This window comes from Alternaria hordeiaustralica (assembly GCF_023758085.1).
Source record: "Alternaria hordeiaustralica strain BMP 2776 chromosome Unknown scaffold_9, whole genome shotgun sequence".
Classification (NCBI taxonomy): Eukaryota; Fungi; Ascomycota; class Dothideomycetes; order Pleosporales; family Pleosporaceae; genus Alternaria; species Alternaria hordeiaustralica.
The window spans coordinates 868012-890146 of record NW_026056781.1 but is presented as its reverse complement, the minus strand read 5'-3'; the positions used below and the strand labels follow the sequence as shown (position 1 = coordinate 890146).

Here is a 22135-nt window from a genome sequence, read left to right as displayed (position 1 = left end):
TTTAGATCCGAGGATCAACACCAAAGCTTCGACCAGAAGGTCAATTCCAAAAGGGTGGGTATTGAAGGGGGGAAACCAAAGGTTCAACCCTTAAGCCCTCAACACCACACCAGTAACACCAAATCGCCAGTATCATCATGATTCATCGGAGGTTTGAACTCCGGACCTTCAGTGTACTAACAGGCTTTTGAGGGCCTTTGTTAGACTGACGTGATAACCAACTACACCAACGAACCGTTATTGATGAAAGAAGGCAAAAATAGTTGCAAAATGTCAGCCACCGTTTTGCCTCTGAGAGATAAGCTCAGCTCCTTCGTAGCAAACCGTACACATGCTGGCGATACGAAGGAAAAGTTTCTGTGGTGCGGGGCAGATGCTGAACCAGTTTTCTTCCGTCGTGGGTCGAAGTGGTTCGCCCCACCAACGGCTACCATGGTGCGATAGAATGGAGTATAGTGGTAATGGGTTCGCTTGACATACGATCGGGTATGCAAACAGGTGTGGCTAGTCCGAGTATGTTTGTGTTGTTCATCGCGAACCTTCAATGAGTTGCCCGACCGAAGTTTAGCGTTGGGTCTGTGGGAACACCAATGGACTCGCATTCGTAACTATACGTTTGCTTCTGCTTCAAAGCTGAAGAGAGTTTAGTCGTTCGGAGCGAGTGCTGTCGAGACAGAAGTTCGCGTTTGTGGGGAAATCTGCTGCCGCACCAAGAATGCCATTGTTGCCTCAGACTTTTTTGCGCGACTTGACGCTAACAAGATCAATTACCAAGCTCAGCGACAGCTTGGGAGCGGGTAGCTGCCAGCTAGCAAACAGACAGGCGGGCGGTCTGCATCGCGCGACGCGGCTTGAAGCTACCGTCCGGGCGGAAGCTGTAACGTGGCTTGGTACAGCTGGGCGACCAACGACTTCCGCTGACCGCGCATCGAGCGAGCGTAGTCGTCATAATGTTGGCTGTCTCGCGCTCGTGATCGCGATAATAGATCGAAGAGGATATGGGGTACTCTGCGCGTGGTGTTGAGCATGTGTGTGGTTGTCGGGGCTGTAGCTGTTCTGGACGCGTCCACGCGTGCCCAGGAGATCGCGGAGCGGGATCAGCAACGCCGACAGTAACAAACCTCCGTGCCCCTACGTCTTCCTCATCGTTCACTCTTCACCATGAGTCCAGTCTTCATGCCGCTGAAGAAGCCAAGCTGCGCGTAAGATTACAGCCAAGAACAAATCGATCGACTCCAGCGCATCTAGGCTGTGGGCTGCAGCACAGTCCCGCTGGAGCAAGCACACGTCAGCTGCACGCGCGCACCGTTCCTCACGACAAGTACCATGACAAGCAGCGTTCCGAGACCGACGCTGTGCTTCCTGCATGAGTCTGGAGACGATGCGAATCCAGCGACGTCCCCGCCGGCCAAGACATCGATTTGTCGCACCTCCGTAGGAGTTCCAGCCACGGGGTAGCGCACTAAGGCCGATCTGGAAACCACAGCCTAAAAGCAGACCACATCTCAAACCTCGCATCGCGTCTCTAAGGCTGCGACCCCAGCACTTGGCTCCGCTCAGGTATCTACAACTCCACTTGTTCAAGACGCCAAGTGTTGCGATCAAGGCTTGCCCCTTCCAAGCTCATCGCCGAGCCCTGTCAGTCTGGCCCCTTTGCCCCAGACGAACGCTGTGGAGGAGGTCTGCCTAAGGGTCGCATCTTGCTCGTGCGCGCCTGAAAATCCGGCGATCGATGCTCATTGAGGTAGACAACCCCTCGATTCGCCCCTTCGGCCACCTCCTGTATACCGCCGCTACTTGGCAAGTCAGCCTGAACGAGAAGCTATAGGCTTGGTGCTCTAAGCATTACCCAGTTTCCTTCTACCACTGTCAAGGCTTTAGATTTGGGCTTGGCCAGACTTCAAGCAGTCGAAAGGACTTGTGGTACGCGTCAGTGTTCGGAGGATCAGTACTCCAAGACCCATTATTGGGCCCCAGTGTGACAAGTGCACCGTTCACTCAACATGCAGTTAACCTCATGTGCCTCAGGCAGATCGCTGTCTCCACGTGCACTCGAAGAGGAACTCATCCATGACCACGATGAGGCCTGGACTAATCACACGGCTCAGGATCGTGGTCACTGACCCACTTGCAGTACCAGAACCATGCATTAGCCCCGGTAACTAAGGACGCTCCCCAGGCTTATCCGACCTTGGCTCCGCATCACAAAAGTTTTGACCCAACATCAAACAGCGGGAGAAGCTTGGCATGGCCATCGAAGGCAAAGCTCTGCCATGGTATGCTTGCCGCTACTTGGCGTAGCCTCAAGAAAGTTTCATGCCTCGACAGTTATGGTTAATTCATCTTGGCAGGTAACGACGGTGGGCCTGCGATGCCACGACTATGGAGACTATGGAGACTCAGTGGTTTGCGTATAAGAAGACAGTAAACCCACTTCTTCTATTCTCCAGTCCGGTCACTCACTTCATTTCACTACCAACTAGTATTCACTTCTGTCGCCGGGCGACTTCTATCACTTAGTACATTTTTTGATCATCTAATCGTTCATCGAACCTCAATCATCCACCACTACCACCACCTTACCACCTAATCGAAAGATCCAACAACCCAACCGACAACATGCTTCCTCAACACGTTCTCTTCGCGCTTGTCGCCACCGTCGCTGCCGTCCCCCTTAACATCAACTTGGGTGCCTACTCGCCTGCCCTGGTAGTCGGTGATGGAGAGATCTCGCTGGGATCAACAGAATCAGCTTCAGAGTTGATGTCTACGCTCGCTTCGGGAGCCGCAGCCAACGCCGGTGGGGAGGGCGCAGCACAAGGTCAGCAAGAACAACCGGCCGCCGAACAGCCCGCAGCTGAAGGCGAGCAAGCTCAAGAACAACCAGCTGAAGGAGAAGCAGCTAAACGATCCAACCTCCGCCGCGCTGTCAACGACATCATCAGCAAGCGTGCCCCCGTTGAGCCCAAGATGGCCGCCGTCGAGGAGGCCATGCAATGGATCAAGCGCGACCTCGCTGGCTTCAACGCTGCTCTCGGCTACGCCAAGGAGGCCCAGAAAGACATGCCCAAGGTCGAGATGGGCACTGAGAACGCCGGTGTCGGTCTTCTCGTCAACCCCGGTGTCAACGTTCCCAAGGACTCTGCCGCCGCTGGCGCCCCTGCTGAGAAGCGCAAGCGCGATGAGGTCGTCGAGGAGGAGGACGCACCCAAGATGACTTTGGTCGCCATCACCGAAGTTTGAGCACTATACCCGACTTTGCATTTCAGCTAGCACGCTCTTCCTCCACAAGACATCACGCGCCATGGGAGGAGGAGTTATACACGACAGTCATGTCACAAGCTCGATCTTGTATGTTCCGAGCGCGAGTTTTCTTTTCAGCAAGCATCAGCAGGATCACGCGTACTGCGGACCGGAAGATGAGGAGTTTTGGATAACGGTATTGATGGATGGATGGACGAACAAGGCAATGGAAGATGAGATAAAACGTCGCAAGATTTCAATAAAGTACTATTTGATCAGATCTCGGTTCCAACATGCCTGCTCACTAACACAACAGCATTCCATCTCTGCAATTCGCAAGGCGAGTCCACTGTTCTCTTTCTTCTAACTCAGTTCCTTGTATTCCGCCGCTTCACGACTCACTCCATCGACACCCATTGACATTGCATCCGCATCTCCCGCCTTCGGCGTTTTACTCTCGTCGCCATAAATACTCCACAATGAATACCGACGTCTGTAGTCTCAAGTCGCATTAAAGTCTCAGTAACGTAACTTACAGCTCTTGGCAACGCCGCGGGTTCAGGGTCCAGGGTTCCGGGTGCGGAGCGTGAAACATTCCCCTGTCGCGTGGTCTGTGCGGTCGGAATGGCCTGGCGAGGCCGCCAGCGGGCTGCACGAGAACTTCGCTTCTCTCAATGCTGAATTGATAAATTGAATCCCTTCAGCTTTTGGAGGTCATAAGCTTCAACTATGTGGTAACGTGGCTGTCCAATGCAGTCTTCACAAGGTTGTTGGCCTGAATCATGTGGAAGTCGCAACGCAAACCGTTTGGCATGGACATTCGGAATTGTTCGCCGAGGCAATGAGAAAAGCGGAATCAGTAATCAGATGTATCCGATTCATCGCACGGGATGCCTTGATCTTGGTTGCGTTTCCGCTCTTTCGATGCCTTCTTCTGGGTGCCATTTGAACGACCAGAGACACTCTGCTGAACTTGGTAGTCGCTCGAAAGCAATTAATGTAATCATCCCTAAGTTCCCCAAGTGGACTATCAATACACATGTCTACCGCTTCCAAAAACGCCAACTCTTCGCTTTCTCCCTCTTCTCAGCACTACCAATAACATTGCCAACGACCTTCTGGTCCATCTGATCCAACTTGTAGTTCTTGAGACAAAACGTCAACGGCACGATAGGTGCTGCGCAGCAAAGAGCTCCAATGAGTAGGTACCGCATCGTCTCTTGGTACGCCCTGTTGATGGCAACGCGCACGGGGGATCCGGCAGGGTAGGTAACGTAATCTGCTGCGACTAAGAGATTGCCGTAGATAGTCGAATAATCCGCCACGTTCTCCGCGGGAAGGTACTGTTGCAGTTTAGCGGGGATGTAGGTCGACCAGATGGCACCTGAGATGGCAGATCCTACTGCGCCTCCGACTTCGAGGATAGTTAGCCAGACTGTTGTTGCGGCTGCAACCTGTTGATGGGAGGCTGAGGCCTGGACAGCGAGTTGGACAGGGACGTTCAGGAAGCCCCCGCCAATTCCGATGGCGATTTGGGTGCCAACGAGAGTGCCGGTAGATGCGTCTTCGGTCCGGTATGCCAACATAAGGCCCATGCCCATCAGGTAGATGGCTGCGCCCAAGGTTGTGTAGTACTTATAATGTGCTGTGTACTTGATGAGAAGTGATACTACGATTGATGAGACGGTGGAAGCGAAGGTGAAGGTTCGTGTGATGTATCCGGCTGTGGAGGGAGATTGGCCCTGGACAATCTGGAGGTAAGAGCTGAAGTATGGGAAGACCGACATGTAAAATGCCACTGTTTCATTCGTTAGCGTTGAGCTATAATACTGTTTGCATGGTGCTTACTGAAGTAGAAAAATGCGATCAGAACACCGGCGATGATCGTTCTTTCTTTGAAGAGGTTTGGTGGAAAGAATGCCTTTGGTGCTAACTTCTTGCTCGTCTCCCACAGTGGGAACGCAAGAAGCAGTACGCCGCCGATGACTAGCATGGCGATCATACTCCCATTACTCCACCCACCACTTGCGCCTGGAGCCAGTGTAAGTGGCAACAAGATGAGTGCTATGGCTGCCGCGAACAATAACAGGCCAGATCCATCTATGTCGATCCAGATGTTCTTCAGGACCTGTAGTGTATTGTGCCCGTGGAATGGACTGGGGACATCAAAACCCAAGCTCTTTGCACGTCGCTGGTTCATAAAAAGACTAACAGCCAGTGGGATGAAGCAAACCGGAAGGATGATAGCCCAGATACCGTATCCCCATCTCCAGGTAGTGTTGTTCAGGATCGCTTCTCCTACTTCTGCTCCAGCAAATGTAGTCCAAAGAAAGGGAACGTCGAACAAGGTGGAGAAAAGAGCGCGATTGAGCAGATCCGTAGTATCGGCGACGAAGATCTGTTGCAAAACTCCCAGACCGTTGAAACCAGCGGCCCAGAAGATCTGCGCTCCGGCGAAGGTTTGCACATTATTGGATCCAGCTTGCATACAATAACCAATCGTGTAGAGGAAGATGGTGATGGTAAACGATTCGAGACGTCCAAAGACATCGGCAATCTTTCCCATTGGCGGTTTGATGACCGCTGGAGATGATTAGTCGCTGTGCTGAGCATGGCGGAAACGAGGAACGTACCGGCTACGACACCCTGCACTACATAGATTGTGGAGACGAGTGAATGCAGCGCAAAGGCACTCGTGGCATATGGCGTCAAGAGACTAGTGACCTGTATCTCGAGGGATGTAACATTGGCGATAAGTAGAAGTCTGCATTGATTTAGTATAGAGAAACCTTTCTAATTGAAAGCGATCCTGATGACGTACGTGACGTAGGCGATGATGAGCGAAGTCTTCGTCCACGCCTTGCTCACAGCTTCAATGCGCTTCACACCAGCCTGAGCCGAGTGCTCGCTCGAAGTATCATCGCTTGGCAACCGCTCGCGGTTGTAGTCGATATCCTTGCCGAAGTTGCCGCGATCAGTCTCGTTGTGGACAACATCGGTCGGGCTTGTCGCCTCTCCAGGTCTCAATGAATGGCGCATGATCGCGTCCAATTCTGCAGGAGGATGTCGAAGTCGCAGTATGCGAGATGCATCCAAGATAACGGCACGGCGGAGGGAACTACTTTATCTGATCGGCCCTGCGTCGCTACATTGCTGATGCGCGCAGGCGGCTGGGCTGCCGTGTCGTGCTATTGGCACACTTATTCCTCGCCAAGTGCAGTGGTGGCATGGCGAGAGGCACACACCCACGCGACAGTACCACGAGGAAGTCCGCGGGTCTGTGCAATGACACCATGGCTTGCCCGAGGACCACATGCTTGGGTTTAATAGCCTGCTACTAGCGATAAGGCAGATCTAATCTGATCCGTTCCAGGCGTTGGATGCTGCTTGGCGTGGAATTGTGGTGTCTTGGAGTTCCCGTGTTACGTCAATGCTGAACCGCGAACGAATTTTCTGCTTGGGGTGGCCTGAATAAGTCGACGCTGGCGGTCGGTCACGCCGATGCGCTCACCTCATAAACTTTTCGGCACTGCTACGTCGTTTACACTGCAGCTGTCAGCGCCAAATCGGGTTCCGTCGCGAATTCAGCGCGGTGCAACGCCGCACGAGGCTGACTGGATACGAATCATGTCTCTTTCCGATGACACCTTCCTTTGCGGATGCTGCCAGCACAGAGATGAGACTTGTGTAAGTCGAAATGAAGTTGCGCTGACGTTCGCGGGATGGATGTTGAAGAGGCTGGGATGAAGCCTGCTGCAAATCCCGACGCGTGCACGTGGCGTGACTTACAGAGAGCGTCTAGCTCTACGAGAACGATCTCAACGGGCGCATGCCGCGTCGCAACACCCTTAACATCAGCAGACGAAAGCTAAAATTACGTGCAATTGAAATATGGGCGGGGGTAACGAACAATAACGGATCGACCTGCTTCACCCAGGCCAATCTAGCGACCACCGCATCTACAACAAGCTCACTACGGCGAGACTTCGGATTTCTCCCTCAGCCCTTCCTCACTACCGTCGCTCATAGCCTCACTGCCAAGAATCGCATCGCCGTTCTCTTCGTGCCTCACACTAGCATTGTCGGCACCCATCCCTCCATTCGTCTCTTTCCTCAGCGCCAATTCCGGGTTTGCGGATTCGAGCTTAACCCTCATATCTCCGCTCATCTCTTCCAGGCTGGGAACGACCCATTTTGCGCTTTCCCATGGCTTGACGCCCATCAGGTACATCGTATCGATTTCCTCGAGTGTGCGCCCTTTGCCTTCGATGACGAAGAAGTATACGATAAGACCACCTAGGATGTTTGTCCCGGCGAAGACGTAGCCATAGCGGAAATCTATGGCACCAGTGATGAAGGGCGTGAAGAATGCGAGAAGGAAGTTCCACAGCCAGTTTGATGCCGTCGATAGAGCCATGGCTTTGGCGCGATAGCGGCTGGGGTATAACTCTCCGCAGATTGTCCAGCTAGAAGATGTCAGTTTGACGTAGCATTCTGGGAATCGGCGCGAAACTCACATCATCGGACCCCACGTTGTCGCAAACCCGAAGATGAAGAAACAAGCAAAGCATATCATCGCTGTGGCTGCGCTTTCGGTATTTTCCGGGTTGTCGCGATCAAGGGCGAAGTGACCGACAGAAGCGAAGATGAGGAAGCAAATGAACATCCAGCATGAGCCGGCAATGAGCGATTTGCGACGACCGTAGTGCTCGACGATATAAAGGCCGTAGAAGGTGACGCCGAAGTTAATGCCGTTCTGAAAGAGGTCAGCGCCATTATGGATGGCCTTGCGGAATGAGATTGCATACCAAGATCATCTGCGTAACGAACGAGTTCTTGATACCAGTACCGGCAAAGACTACGGTACCGTAGTAGAAGCTTTGGGATGTCAGAATGTTCTCACTGGGGGCGATTAGTTGCTTACAAGTAGTTGGCGCCTGTCAACTGTTGAAACATCTGCAAGCCCATGCCAATTGCCAACCTGTATGCCATCTTCGGCGCCATCCACATACCCAACCATTCTTGTATGGGTCCGTTGGTAAGCTTGCTTTCGGCTTCGAGCTTGACCCTCATCTCCTCAAGCTCTAGCTGAATGCTCTGATGGTTCGTTGGTACCCCATATACTTTCGACATGGTTGCGGTGGCCTGGTCGATCTTACCATGACGGTAGTTGAACCGAGGTGTTTCGGAAAAGCCCAAAATACCTACCGCGAGAATAGCGGCAGGTACGAAGGAGAGCCCGAGGGTGATCTGCCAGGATGCGGCTTTACCGGATTGGTGGCGTTCCGCAGCGTAATTGAAGACTGCGGCCAGGAAGATTCCGAATGTAATGAAGAGTTGGTAGGTGGAAATCAAGGCTCCGCGGATATGTCGAGGTGCTGTCTCCGCCTGTATCTGTCAGTGATGGACATTTGCTGTTCGTGTGGGGATCGTACTTGGTACATGGGTACGAGTAGGCTGAGTGCACCAACACCGAGACCGGCAACGAACCTGCCCATCATGACCTGATACCACTCATCTGTGGCAGCAATCTGGACGATGATGCCCACAGAGAAGATACCACACCACCATATGATGCTCATCTTCCGCCCAATCCTGTCTGCAATTGGTGCCGCAATCAAAGCACCAAACAATGTACCAATAGACAATAGACCCACGATGAGTCCAGATCGTACGTTGGAGAAGTATGGCGTGCCATCTGCATGCCTCTGACCGAAGCGTCGAAGGAAGTCGACCATACCAAGGAACCCAGAGATCTGACCAGTGTCATAGCTAAGACATTTAGCTGGAGCGAAGGTAGTTGTGTTGGGCACTGCTCACCCGAAGACAAATCCTCCCATTGACACCAACATACCCATCCAGAAACTCTTCCATGTCAACCTCGGAAGTGGGGTATTATCGTAGCCAGCATGTTCGTCGACGTTTTGCGATGTCTGCTCAACGGAGCTTCTGCGTCGCCAGTCTCTTATAGGGTTCGGTAGCTTCATCTTGATCTTGTCCATCGTTGAGATGCGTTTTCATTGACAGAATGAGGCAGAAATGCTGAGATGGTAAGCATTCTGAGGTAACACAACCTCTCTTATAAACCGGACTCATCTTCGGCAACGGAACCTGGAGCTTCCATGCTGACAGACCCCCATTTGCCCCATGGGCACGAGGTCATGCAGAGACTGACCAAAGATCGAAAAATCTTGGGGAGAACTGTGGGGCGGATCAGGGCGGATGAGAGTAATCCTCGCGGTTCGGTCGAGGACGTATCACGAGACTGACGACGGTTTGGTGGGTTTGAATCTGAAGCCAGCAACACTTCCAAAGTAACCAATAATACGTCGTAAATGATTGATGTTTCTTCGCTAGTACATACAAGTAGTACTTAAGCACTTGAGCATGAGGTAGTGTTAAGCGAGAGCTCTGCGTGAAAGACGCTCAACTTCGTTCATTGCGCAATCTGACCATCCGAAATGCTTCTGAGTCATGGCGTTCGACGTCATTCCTCGTTGGAAACAAGCATGAGTGCTGCTGAGCTTACTTCTGGAAGCATTCTGCTGTTCCAGAAACGCTTAGTGAGAGACATCCTGGTATTCCGCTGGGTTCCGCGGCGGGTGGCAAAGGGCCATACTGGAGACCTATCAGTTGTGAGTACCTCGGGCTCACGTAACATCTGTGGGCAGAGCTTTCTGGGGTGTGGGGAGGGATGACTTGGGTTACTTGTTGGTCAGTGGGTACGCGGGTGGTCAATGAGACGGCCTTCTCCGATGAAATCTGGTAAAGGAACTGTCTAGGAACTGTCTCCGAGCTGTGCGGGAGGTTTCTCGTCGAATTTCTCTTGAGATAGATTCTCTCGTCTAGTCTACGCGATTGAGGTGACGGTGACTTCCGGATGGAGTGGAAGAGGATACCTATCGGTCTCTTTTGCCCGCTGAGTGTACCAGTCTGTTGCGTATTTCGTTCGCTTCGTCCGACACGTGCCTAGACGCGATCGCAGTCAGTCTATTCAATATGAGAATGTCCGCTATGTGCGTGTGGTGGTTGCTGCATCCATGGATGAATGTGCAAGTTCAGAACTCGTGGGGTAGGTGCAGTTCAGGGTCTAGTAACCGCTGAGAGATGAGCACGAACCATCACCTGTCCAACACAAAACGCCTTGAACGATGGGGAGCAGGGTCCTTCGTAGTCCGATCAAAGCCGAGACTGATGTTTGGTATTCGAATTTTGAGTGCGACAAATGTGCCCAGAAACGCCACAACACCTGCTATGCATACATAAGTCGCAACCCTATGCCTTGTTCTGCGCCTTCTGCCACTTGGCGACCCTCTTCTTGATGTCCGCAGCGGTCTGCTGCATGGGGTTGAGCTTCCGGTCTCTCGCCATCTTTCCGTAGTCCTCCCCGTACTTGTTTACTAATCGCTCCACCCACTCCTGCTCCCTTTGGCTCTGTCCGCGGGGTGCCTTCCTCGCGCCGTTCATAGCAGCCTCTTCGAGTTCCCGGATGACTGGGTTCTCGGCCTCTTCAGGTCGCTCTGGTACCATGGAGAAGCCGTTCCACTCCATCTCCTCATTGTCATCTTCGATCTCGTTGAGAGGGTCGTTCAGCGGGTTGTCCTTCTTGTCGAGTGTGCCTGTTACGTTGAGAATAGCGCCTGTCTCGGGGTCGCGCTCGACCTCGATCTCCTCGATTGCGATGTTCTCGGGCTTCTTGGCTTTTGAAACGATGTTGAGGGCGTCTGCTGTGCTGTTGGCGACGGTGTCGGCGCGCGAAGATTTCTCATCGTTGAGGCCGAGGAGGGCAATCGTCTTCTCTGTGCCACCGGTTGCGTGATTGAGGCGCGCTGTCAGACCGAGACGGCGGTAATTTTGCGATAATGTCTCTTTTTGGTTCCTGCGATCGTGTCAGTCTGATTGGTAACGCAGAGGCAGGCGCATTCTGTCGTACCAGTGCTTCGCTATGATGGGGTTTTGCAGAATCTTCTTCTTGGAAGGGCCATTCTTGCGCTTCTTTGGGATGGACGACCGATTCTTCTTCTTCTGGAGTTCGCGACCCATTTTGTGTTGTTTTGGAGGATTGCGAGGGTATCAGTGTATTGTCTCTGGTGTTGCAGAGGCGCCGGTCGCAACTTCCAAAAGTTTTGGCGAACTTTCCGTTAGCGTTATCGATAGCGGGCGGGCTAGGTACCCACGAGCAGGCCAGCTTCCATGAGGACAGACCCCTGAAGCATCAACCCCACGACCCAATATCAGGGCCTGTATATTGCATCCAACCAATTCACGCGTCATTATGGTGTCGCGGCGCAACCGGACCTTGCTGTCCTTGGCAATCTTCCTCGGGGTGCTGGGATGGAACGTGGCAGCTGCAGCGGTCAAGGGCGAGACCGGCGTGCCAGTAGGCAACCTGAGCGCCCATGAGATTGAAGAGCAATTGCAGGTACGCCTTCCACTCGCCAGCCTCACTAAACCTCTTGCACCATCACCTGGGTCGGATAGAGCATAGCGCATTCCTTTGATACCAGTTATCGTCTAGATACCCTGATGTCGCGTGCTCATGGCGGTACTGACACCAGCTAGGAGTGTCCCCTTGTGCAAGCTCTCAACCAGCACAAGGCAGCCTCGAACCCGACCACGTCCTCCCTCACCTCCCAGATCTTCGCCTTTCTGTTCCCTGGCAGCCCTGCAGTCAATGCCCTGCTAGCGACGCTCTACATCTCAGGCCCGCCAAACTTCCTCCTCGCACTATGTCCGCCCAACATAGACCCCTCCTCGCTCTCCGTCATGGTCGCATTCGCTGTAGGCGGACTGCTGGGTGATACCCTCTTCCACCTGCTCCCTGAGATCTTCTTGGGCGAGGAAGAGCACAACTCGGTCAAGTTCGTCATGGTCGAACCCAACAAGAACCTATTGCTGGGCGTCGCTATCATGGTCGGCTTCATCACCTTCGTGGCCATGGACAAGGGACTTCGAATTGCGACGGGAGGCCAGGGCGGACACGATCACTCGCATGGGCACTCGCACGACAAAGTTGAGGCTTCCGCGAAGACAACAGGCGTCGACGTCGGCGGCTCCAAAGATGGTGTGCGCTCCAGGAAATCTGGCACAAACGGCACATCGTCTGTCGTAGAGACAGCAGAGAAAGAGATCAACGCCAGTGTCAAGCTTGGTGGTTACCTCAACCTCATTGCAGACTTCACCCACAACATCACCGACGGTCTGGCCCTCAGCTCCTCATTCTACGCCTCGCCTACGATTGGTGCTACTACGACTGTGGCTGTCTTCTTCCATGAGATCCCCCACGAGGTCGGCGACTTCGCTCTCCTCATACAGTCTGGCTTCAGCAAGCGAGCCGCTATGGGGGCTCAATTCGTTACCGCCGTCGGCGCTTTCTTAGGAACTTGCATTGGCATTGCTGTCCAAGAATTTGGAGGCAGCTCCGCCTCTGCTGACATCCAAGGTCCTGGCATTATGGGCACTAGTCTGCAGTGGGGTGACATGCTACTGCCATTTACTGCTGGTACTTTCCTCTATGTTGGCACTGTTGCTGTTATTCCTGAACTCCTCGAGACCGGTCCGAACAAAGGCCAAGAGCTCAGGAAGACTCTGATGCAATTCGCCGCCATGTTCACCGGTGCCGGTATCATGTTGTAGTAAGTTTCGCCATCCCTTGTTGTGGTTTAATGCTGACTTCCGTAGCATTTCATGGAATTAGATTCTCTCATGAGTAGGTAGCTTGGCGGTCGCTCCGAGAATTTCCGTTCTCAGACTGCCGTAGCTCTCACCACTGTTTATTAGACGATCTGCGAGGTTGGCATGCATGGCGCAATTTCAAACCGATAGAGCTTAGAATTTGACCTCGACAACGCACGGCGGGCATAAGCCGGCGCCGATCAAACTCGTATCTTGTAAATGCGCCAGAGTTGCCAACGTGTAATCCCAATGGCGCCTTTCAGTCTGGCAAACTTCCCCTTCTAGGCGGAGCGTGAGATCAGCGTTGCTCTTCAGTACACCAACTCTTCTGCGAACTTATCTCAACGTCGCATGCTCCCTTCGGTCTTTTTCACAAAAGCTGAGTCTAGGCCTTGCTCACAACTCATGTTCCGGCGCAATATTAACGACTCATTGGAAACGAACTCTACCACCACGTAGGTTTGGCACATATGTATCAAATTCTACTCACCATCACTATGACGCATTTAGAGTACTTCTCGCAAAAGGTAGCCGGAATCGGCTGCTTACACAAAAGGCCCGTGTGTGTTCCCTCCAAGATTGTAGTGCTGACGGGCTACGTATCTTCAGTTCCGAACATTGCACGACTGAACACGCCCAGGGCCCAAACTTCCCCGGATTACGGGCTTGTCCCCCCAAAGGTTATTCCCGCTATGCCAGGGTCGAGACCGCCGCAGCGGTCGTGGCTGTGCGTTGTGAGATATGTCTTTGCCCAAACCTGATCAGTGCACAGTTTCAGCTCGCGCTTATCTTACATAACCACACCAGGCAGTCAGCGGCACGTTCATTTGGGGGTGTTCATCGTGTGATTAGGCGTAGTTGTGCTTGCACGAACGACACTCGATTGGCTAGCTGATTCATCTTCTGCACAATTGGGGTAAGGCGTGCAACGAGTGATCTTGGAGCATACCAGTTTGGTCACTAAGTCACACTTGCACACTAGCGTTGCCGCCTTACCGTCTTGACGAGCGCGAAGTGGCTGCCGAGTAACCGCCGCCTCTGTCATACATATGGGCCGCATGGTTGTCATGCCGCTGTCAGACTTATAATGTGCTAGATCCCACCTTTCTCCTTGGCTGACTTCTGGTTCTCCAGTGTTCGGAGTGTTGGTACTACGACGACTAGCGAATCGCGACTATACTTGCGTACAAAAGGCACAGGCATCCGGCCTCCACTTGAGATCTATCTATCAGACTTCACGACGTGATGAAAGAGTTGGCGTGCGACGGGAAGATCATTTCGCAGAACGAAATGCACACGACTGCCCGACCCCAATGCAGATATACGCCACGATACCGAACGATCCTACCCACACTCCTGATCCTGCTATGCATACCGATCTTCTTCTACCAACTAGTACCGAAATATACACACGCCACCGACGAGTTCATATTATCTCTCACGAACACGCTTCGCCCACAATCGACGAGTACCTTTTGCACAAAAGAAGTCGGAACGCCGCACTGCTGTGCCGTATACCTCGCCGCCGCACCCTGCCTAGACGAATGCAGGAAACAACACATGGACCGCGAAACTCTCTCTGTAACAGCACAATATGAAAGTTGCGCAGACGAATGCTTGGTCGAATACCAAGACACATGCAAGAAGGCGCAACATCCACAAACATCCCTCAAGTCGTCACAACATGATTGAGCTATCCACATCAACAAAATACAAACAATTATTTACATGAAAACCTCCATCGCCCTGTACAACGACACAAATATCACACCCCGCATGCATGCTCCAAAGAAAGATGAGCCAAGAGGCTGGAACAGTGAAGAGGCGGTGCAGGGCGGGTACGCCAAGACTGAGGCGCAGGGGACGACCGGCTAGAACGGCACTGCACGGCCACTCAGGAGCTCAGTGATCTTGTGAACCGCGGCCGAGGAAGAACGGGAATTTCATCTCAGTAATCTTCTGTTTCAGGCCATCACGTTGCTGGGACGTCGAGTGGTGGGGGCTGGGTTACTGTGGTGATGCGATATTGGGGGTGGACTGGGATGCCGTGGGAGTTGGACTAGAAGAAGCAAAGGGAGGAATGTGGCTTGACACGTTGCTGGAAATTTGTGCCAGAGAAGAAGTTGGATAGATATGGGCGTACAGATCACCTTTCATATGTGACGATACAGAATAGGAGCTGCGAGAAGCGAATAAGTCTGCTCAGCAGAGGACATAGAAGAATATCAACATTACATATACTCAACAACCTGCCTATGTTTACGCCTCGGATTTTGGACTCTGCATCTCCACAGCTCTCCGTTTCTCCAATTTCCCATATTGTAATTAGCAAGCATCTTAGGTCTTCGGCATCGCCATAAATGTCGTGATGAGATTTAGGATGCAGTTCCTGGCAAGCTTTCCATGCCGTGCTCATACGATTAGAGTATGATATCCAATACCCCGCCGAGATAGATCCGAGAAGTTAGCGATGCCATGAAAAACACGTTCTGTAATGGTGTTCAATGCTTAACCTTCCCGCGGAGGAGGCAGCGCGTCTTTTTCGCGCTTGGTGCCATTTTTAGCGCGTGACGTCAGGGTTTACTGCAACACCATCTCTCATCATCGCTTCATGCCGTCTCTGCATCAACATTCATCGATACGGCATCAGCACATCGCCACCTAGCATCATCAGCACGATGAGTTTGTGTAGTTTGTCCGACGCCTTCCACACGCGGCGATGCGTGCTAGATATCCATGCATCGGCATGCAGCAGCGCGACAATTTGAGTTAGGAGAATCTACGCATCTACGCCCGTCACTTCCGATAACCTGAGGGCGATGAAATTCAGACTGTATTTTCGCTTAAAACGGTCGGCGTTGCAGTCTTGGGATTATATCATGCGTCTTCACGTCGACCGGTAGTTGAAGCATTGAGCATGCGGGAGGGATTGCTCCCGATACGATATCGTGATTCTAGCAAGTATCCAGTGAGGCATTGCTCATTAACTTGCTGGAGAGCCACTCAAAAAGGATTCGCCATGTCGACGGGTGGGAACTTTCTGGTGCTTTTCCCCGCGATGCATTTCGGTTGAGAAAGTCGAAAGTCCTGCGGGCATGGCCACATCATTTGTGATCAATGCGCATCTGAGAGATGGTTTGGGGAACGACGAAATGTCATACGTTCAGACTCTGCCAGTCTAATTCCTGTTGGCTTTCTGCGTTCTCAACTTCGCCATCAGCAACGAATTGCTCACCGTACGATTCCAACGCCTCTAGTAGCACCAATTGCGACACCCTCACCGTATGTTCTCATCTCACCCTGACATGGTCTTGGTACGATAGCGTAGATGGCATTCTCACTCACCCGGCGCTCAAATACAGACCCATAAAAAGAACTTTGTGCCTTACGACCTACTGTGCTTCCTACCCTCTCTTTCGGCATCCAGGAAGCCTACTTGATCTTACCTGAAACTTGAATAGCGAGCCTAGAACAGTTTGTTCGAAAACTCAGATACATGGACACGATGGCCACCTCAAGTTCCATCGTTGATAGCATGGCCGACCCTTCCACACCGACTGCAGCACCAGACCCGCCACCCAAATGTACCATCTGCAAGAGCGATCTTACTATCAGAGACAAGCAGAAGACCACGAAGAACTACTGGAAGAACTGCCAAAGCTGTCGGGACAAGATGAAGACGGCAGCGTCAAATCGAAAGCGGCTGCTAATGCCAGCCTCATCTACGATTGACTCAACTACAAGTATACCCGAGAAGAAACAAAAGAAGAGACCAGCGGAAGTGCCCAAGCCGAGATCAAGGTTCCGCAGGTTTCCCAGGACAGTACTTTCAAGGGCAGCACCGCGGAAAAACAATTTCGCATTATCAGATGAATCGCCGTCCACCAGAGCATTCTTGGATGGGCTCTTCGGCTTGGATTCGGGTTGGTCGCATCCAGACGCCGAAGGTCTCATCCAACACGGCAGCTCGAACTTTGAACTCATCGGTAAAATCAAGAATCCCAGCATTGAGCAAAGAGATACAGGAAAGGAAAACGCGAGAACAGTTATCGAGAAGAGTGCAAACGAGCCTCATAACTCCACCTTTACGCAGCAGTCTAACGAGAGGGAGTGCACTTCCTGCGCAGACTCTGTCCCCGTAAAAGCGTTTCCAAGCCTTGAAGGATGCGATCACGATCATGATGTCTGTCAAGAATGCTTCGTTCAGTGGTTGAACCAGCGGATGGCAAGCGGGGAAAGCGTCACTTGTCCGTCAAGCGGTTGCACCAACACAGTGACTCATGCAGACGTTCGTAAACACGCGCCACGAGATGTGTTCACTCGGTAAGACACCCAAACTCATGAGAAGTGGTAGTTTCACCCTTGCTCACGTTATTTAACAGATTCGACGAGCTTTCCATGCAAAGCTACCTCAGCACCAACAAAAGCTTCATATATTGCCTTGCTGAAGGCTGCCCATCAGGCCAGATCCACGATACCGGGGTAGAAGGCCCGATCTTCCGTTGCGCCGCTTGCGGATTTCGCATGTGCACTGCCCACAATCCCGTCATACCATTTCACGAGAATGAAGTATGCACACAATACACCGAGCGAATTGAACGCGAAAGAGTCGAACGAGAGGCACGAGACGAACAGGCACGCATCAGGAGAGAGCAAGAAGAAGCAAGTGTCGCCGAAGTTGGAAGATCTTCAGTAGAGTGTCCGGGCTGTGGAGCGCAGATCGAGAAAACGGACGGATGTGATCATATGACTTGTAAGCTTTGTTCTTGTCAAATGCTCCTTAACTGATACTGACTTGAACAGGTCGCCGTAAGGGATGCAAGTTCCAATTCTGTTACCTTTGTCGAGCTCCATATAACGGTGCGCAAGGCATCAACAGGATTGGTAATTCAGCGCATGCTGAGAGTTGTTTACACCACTCCGGGAAGCTTCCAGCTCACCCCGGAAATATCTGACTGTGTTTTGAGAGATGCGGGACTTTCATTTCTGCAGAGGTGCACAGGCTCGACTAGAGTACCCTTCATAACAACTTTTCATTTGGTGCAGTGGATGCAAAGAACTGAGAGAACACGAGCATGGTTGGCTCACAATTTGTGTGGACGCTATACAATACGGTCTTACATTATTGGATGGCTCTTCTTTTTCTGTTAGGGTAAGGGTCCAAATCATCCGTGCGATGCTAGTCATAAGGACTTCCTGAGACTGTCCCGGGTTTTATTGAAGGACGAATAGTTTTCTGCACGGTTACAAGGGCAACCGGGAAGTTAGCAACCACAGATTCATCATGACTTTCAATATTCAGCTGGTACCACGCACTATGTCCTTGCATTCCTACACTGGATCGCGGATTTCTCAGTCGCATTACCCGCGAGACACTTCTCAATCTCCGACACAACATTAGCAAGATGACTGCAAGAGTCAGTCAGCGGTTCACTCGCTAGCGCAGTTACGACAAGACCAAGCGCAACACTCACAAGCTCGTCAAGGTAACCAGCGCTTGGGCTTCTCTCGGGTTCGCACTATGTACGACTTCAAGCCTCTCGACCAGCTATGTACCGCGTGTGAAGATACACCCCCATCGGAGGACGTCACCCGCTTACGGGAGTGTGAGTATTACCCTGGCGTATTTCGGAGCGGCATCGACAAATAGCTGGACAGCGATGTGGATAACACGACTATCGCTCATAATCCTTGTCCTTCAACACAGTGTTTTGCGGTGTTTGAAGTGAAAAATGTCGATAATTTCGCGTTCGCTGAACTGTTTCATCGGCACGCCTTCCCATTTTCGACTTACTTGCCGTTATCGATGTGTGTAGCTACGAGAAACTGATTCTTCAAACATTGCTCCTCGACCTCCCAACATCCGCTATCGCATCCGGTCAGGTACCTTTGAGCTACATGACGTTAGAGATAGCAAGATCTTTATCTGCAACCTGCGGCCTTGGAAGCTGCGTACACAATAACTCTGCTTTCCACTCTGGCGAGCCACACGACTCCCAGAAGGTCAGCGAGACTTTAGGATTCTTAAACATCAACAAGGCTACCATGGATGTGAACAATGAGATAAGGGGGACGTACTTGGAGGCTGTAGCTTCATCGTTCGACGAGGTTGAGCGAGAAATCATACTTTTCATTCAGGTTTTAGTCACGCGATATGGTGGGTTTCAGCCGTCGCCAGTATGCGAGCTGTGGAGAGCAAGTCAAGCTATCAGTCATTCGATTGATCCAGGATAGCTATTGGATCGGCTGAAGATTGAGCTAAAGTCATAGACCTCAACCCCGCTTAAGGGCCCAAAGATCACAAAGTGAGCCCAGTAATGTTGATTCACACGTCCTCCCGGGTCATGACTGCAGCGCACCAGCCACAACTCGGGCGGTATGCCACTGACAATGGTTACACGAAGGGTCACAGTATAATATAAAAGGTACACGCGTGCACTATATCTGCTGTACCAAGGACCTTCTTCATACTGGCGAGACTTGACGCTGGCAGTTACAGTCTAAGCCTCACATTACCTCAATCTAAAAATACACAGATATCTCTTAATCCACCAACAAAAGAAATCATTATGTCCAGTTTATAACGTGAGAAATCCGAAGCGGTGCGTTGGTTCCTTTGAATCAACGTCATCAAATACGGTCGACCATTGGCCCTAACCTCGAGGACTCAAGTTGTGACAACATTCGGAGGTTTCCAGAGCATGATTACAACATGTTGTGACTATGTCGCGACAGTCACACGTATTCGCGGAGTCATGGTGTAGTATAAATTGAGGTTTCAGGACTATTCTCCTTCGGTATCAAGCCTCTATATCAATTCACATCGATACATCGATCCTTACACGCTGTATTCAGTGGCAGCCATAAGACAATCTCAGCGATTTACTCCCCGTCCCTCGAATAATTCGGATACAAGATACCTAGGGACCCTCAAACCAAAACAAATCCCCAAAATGCCTTCAGGATCAAACAGTTACCGCAACCCCGACAATAAGAAGATGTCCGAAGAAGAACAAAATATTAGCTCAAGCTACAGCTACAGCACAGCACTACACGCCTATCGCCCTAAGGCGCCAAGCAATGACGCCGAAGCTTCCAACGCAAAAGGAGCAGGAGGTGGAGAGAGCGGCCAGAGTGCAGCATCAGAGGGCAAGAGCTCACTCAAGTTTATGGCCACGCCGGTGCCGAAAGATACAAGTGACGGAGCAGAGAAACGTAAGATGGTCACAGTGACATTGAAGCCTAAGGTCAAGGGAAAAGATACCAAGGACGAGGGGGATAGTCCACAGGAGAATTGACCGAGAACATGATTTTGTGGATACCAGAAATGAGATTGTTGAGATAGATGAGCAGGACGAAAAGGAAACGTCGGATTTGAAGCTACTGTACCAGCAACAGTAAGACTATTGCATAGATCCAATCTCAAACGGTGTTTCTAGTTGGTCATTGTAATGCAAGCGCAAGTTCTAGGGATACCGTATCTTTGAGATGTTAAACATCATCCGCAAGCGCTTTTCCATCCATGACATGCGGGGGGTACGTAGGTAAGGGTGCCTTTACAACTTCAACTTCGGATTCGAGAGGCTGTGCTGCACGTGCGGTATTATGCGAACTTGCTGGCATGGTTGTGTACGAACGTATAGCCGTTGACTTCATGTAGCGTCTACGAATAACTTGGCGAAAGGCTCACGTCGTGTGTTCCTGACAATCACCTAGTGTTGAAGCTGTCGAAGGGTGACGGCCAGTGTCCCGTTGCGAGAGAAATGGAGACGCGACGATGCCTAAACACGCATCGAGCGTTGACATGAGTTATAGAGTCACGTAGAGCCTATGACGAGGCTATACAGATGAGGGGATGAGCGACGAATTGCTGCAGTGTGTGCAAATGATGTAAGTGGTGTAGTAGATGGTACCTGTAAACGACAAAGAAGGTGATGATGCCAAGATTGACTGGCCTTGGTGGGGCTCAACAGCGTCACGCGTCGCGGCGCGTTCTTCAGCATCAAGCCCGCCTTCCACACCTCACGCAGCTGTGTACACATTGCGACATCTCAGCTAATACTCTCTGGTCTTGCGATACGCTACCTCCGGAGACGCAACACATAGTTGGTCCGCTAGTCTTCCGCCGGCTTCCAAGGTTCTTGCGGACGCGACGCTCCAAATCACGCAAAATGCTATGCACACGCCGTAGCAGTCTGCATGGCGCGCCTAACACGGAACTTCGAGAGATTACGCGACTCTTGAAACGACAAAGTCGCAGTCGTATGCCACACGATGCCATATGTTATATTTCAGACAGGCTGGTCTGTCGACAGCAGCAGCCCCACACGTCAAACGCGTAACGTCCTACAACATCTGACCCGATTGTATTGCGCACCAGCTACCCTACTGGGTCAGAGATCTTCTTGTCATTCATGGTAATGATTCATTATGCTACTGTCCTAATGTTAACACCATAGCGTAACAGGCCCACGAATAACCTCCGGCAAACCTCGAGATATCCAAATCCCCACCGTCTCGATGCGCGACACCCAACCGAAGTCGCTACTCAAACTGGCGTATGCGATCGATATCCTTTCCGCGATACAGTCACCTTCATGCAAATCCGCGCGATACTGCCTTGGTTACGGGCCAACGGAATGAACAACACTATGGCTGGGCCGACCTAAGATGCACATCAACATCTAGGCCAAAGGATAGAGACTAGTCAATACCCATATTAGGCACTGTACTTTTGGATCACAGCGTGCCTGATATGCACGAAATACCCAGGGTGTCTGGACATAGATATTTCACCCAAGTGGTGTAGGGATGTGGTGGAAAAGGCCGACTACACAAGCTTGAATCAAACACCACTATGCGCATCCGTCCAAAATCGCCAGATAACACGGCCAACGCTACCCTGGTACTCCGGCCATTGCTACTGCATCTCGGCTTCTTTGAGGATGTGCAGACAGTTTGACGCGCATCCAAAAGGAGATCAACAATACTCATCTACGATCCTTCATCGTATGTGTTTAGAGCGTGAACAAAGCCGTGACACAAGCGGTATCGCTTCACTCACCAAACTCCATCCTGATGCAGAATGACAAGTGCACGGGTTACTTGTAGGAATGTACTTCATATGCATGTTCCAAGGAACAAAGAGTGACGCATTACCATCGTTGAAGCGGGTATCAAAGCGACCCTATGATGTGACAGTGGGGCCTAAGTATCA

General features: G+C 51.7%; 5 protein-coding genes and 1 non-coding gene across 6 annotated transcripts; 3 read left to right on the top strand and 3 right to left on the bottom strand.

The window, feature by feature from the left end:
• Window positions 1-138: 138 nt before the first annotated feature.
• On the bottom strand, window positions 139-236 carry J4E84_005534. The gene has a single exon. It is a non-coding gene; the product is annotated as a tRNA-Val (tRNA).
• A 2383-nt stretch (window positions 237-2619) lies between these two features.
• Window positions 2620-3243, top strand: J4E84_005533 (uncharacterized protein; the record flags this gene model as incomplete). Its single annotated transcript, XM_049388130.1, has 2 exons — window positions 2620-2821; window positions 2900-3243. The coding sequence occupies 2 exons, from the start codon at window positions 2620-2622 to the stop codon at window positions 3241-3243; spliced, it is 546 nt and encodes a 181-aa protein (XP_049244370.1).
• A 1043-nt stretch (window positions 3244-4286) lies between these two features.
• On the bottom strand, window positions 4287-6282 carry J4E84_005532 (uncharacterized protein; the record flags this gene model as incomplete). Its single annotated transcript, XM_049388129.1, has 4 exons — window positions 4287-5041; window positions 5092-5826; window positions 5877-6007; window positions 6065-6282. 4 exons carry the CDS (start codon window positions 6280-6282, stop codon window positions 4287-4289), a joined length of 1839 nt encoding a protein of 612 aa, XP_049244369.1.
• Window positions 6283-10518: 4236 nt separating this feature from the next.
• Window positions 10519-11286, bottom strand: NOP16 (Nucleolar protein 16; the record flags this gene model as incomplete). Its single annotated transcript, XM_049388128.1, has 2 exons — window positions 10519-11122; window positions 11177-11286. The coding sequence occupies 2 exons, from the start codon at window positions 11284-11286 to the stop codon at window positions 10519-10521; spliced, it is 714 nt and encodes a 237-aa protein (XP_049244368.1).
• A 232-nt stretch (window positions 11287-11518) lies between these two features.
• J4E84_005530 (uncharacterized protein) lies at window positions 11519-12879 on the top strand (the record flags this gene model as incomplete). Its single annotated transcript, XM_049388127.1, has 2 exons — window positions 11519-11665; window positions 11806-12879. The coding sequence occupies 2 exons, from the start codon at window positions 11519-11521 to the stop codon at window positions 12877-12879; spliced, it is 1221 nt and encodes a 406-aa protein (XP_049244367.1).
• A 6992-nt stretch (window positions 12880-19871) lies between these two features.
• On the top strand, window positions 19872-20216 carry J4E84_005529 (uncharacterized protein; the record flags this gene model as incomplete). Its single annotated transcript, XM_049388126.1, has 1 exon — window positions 19872-20216. The coding sequence occupies one exon, from the start codon at window positions 19872-19874 to the stop codon at window positions 20214-20216; it is 345 nt and encodes a 114-aa protein (XP_049244366.1).
• Window positions 20217-22135: the final 1919 nt, after the last annotated feature.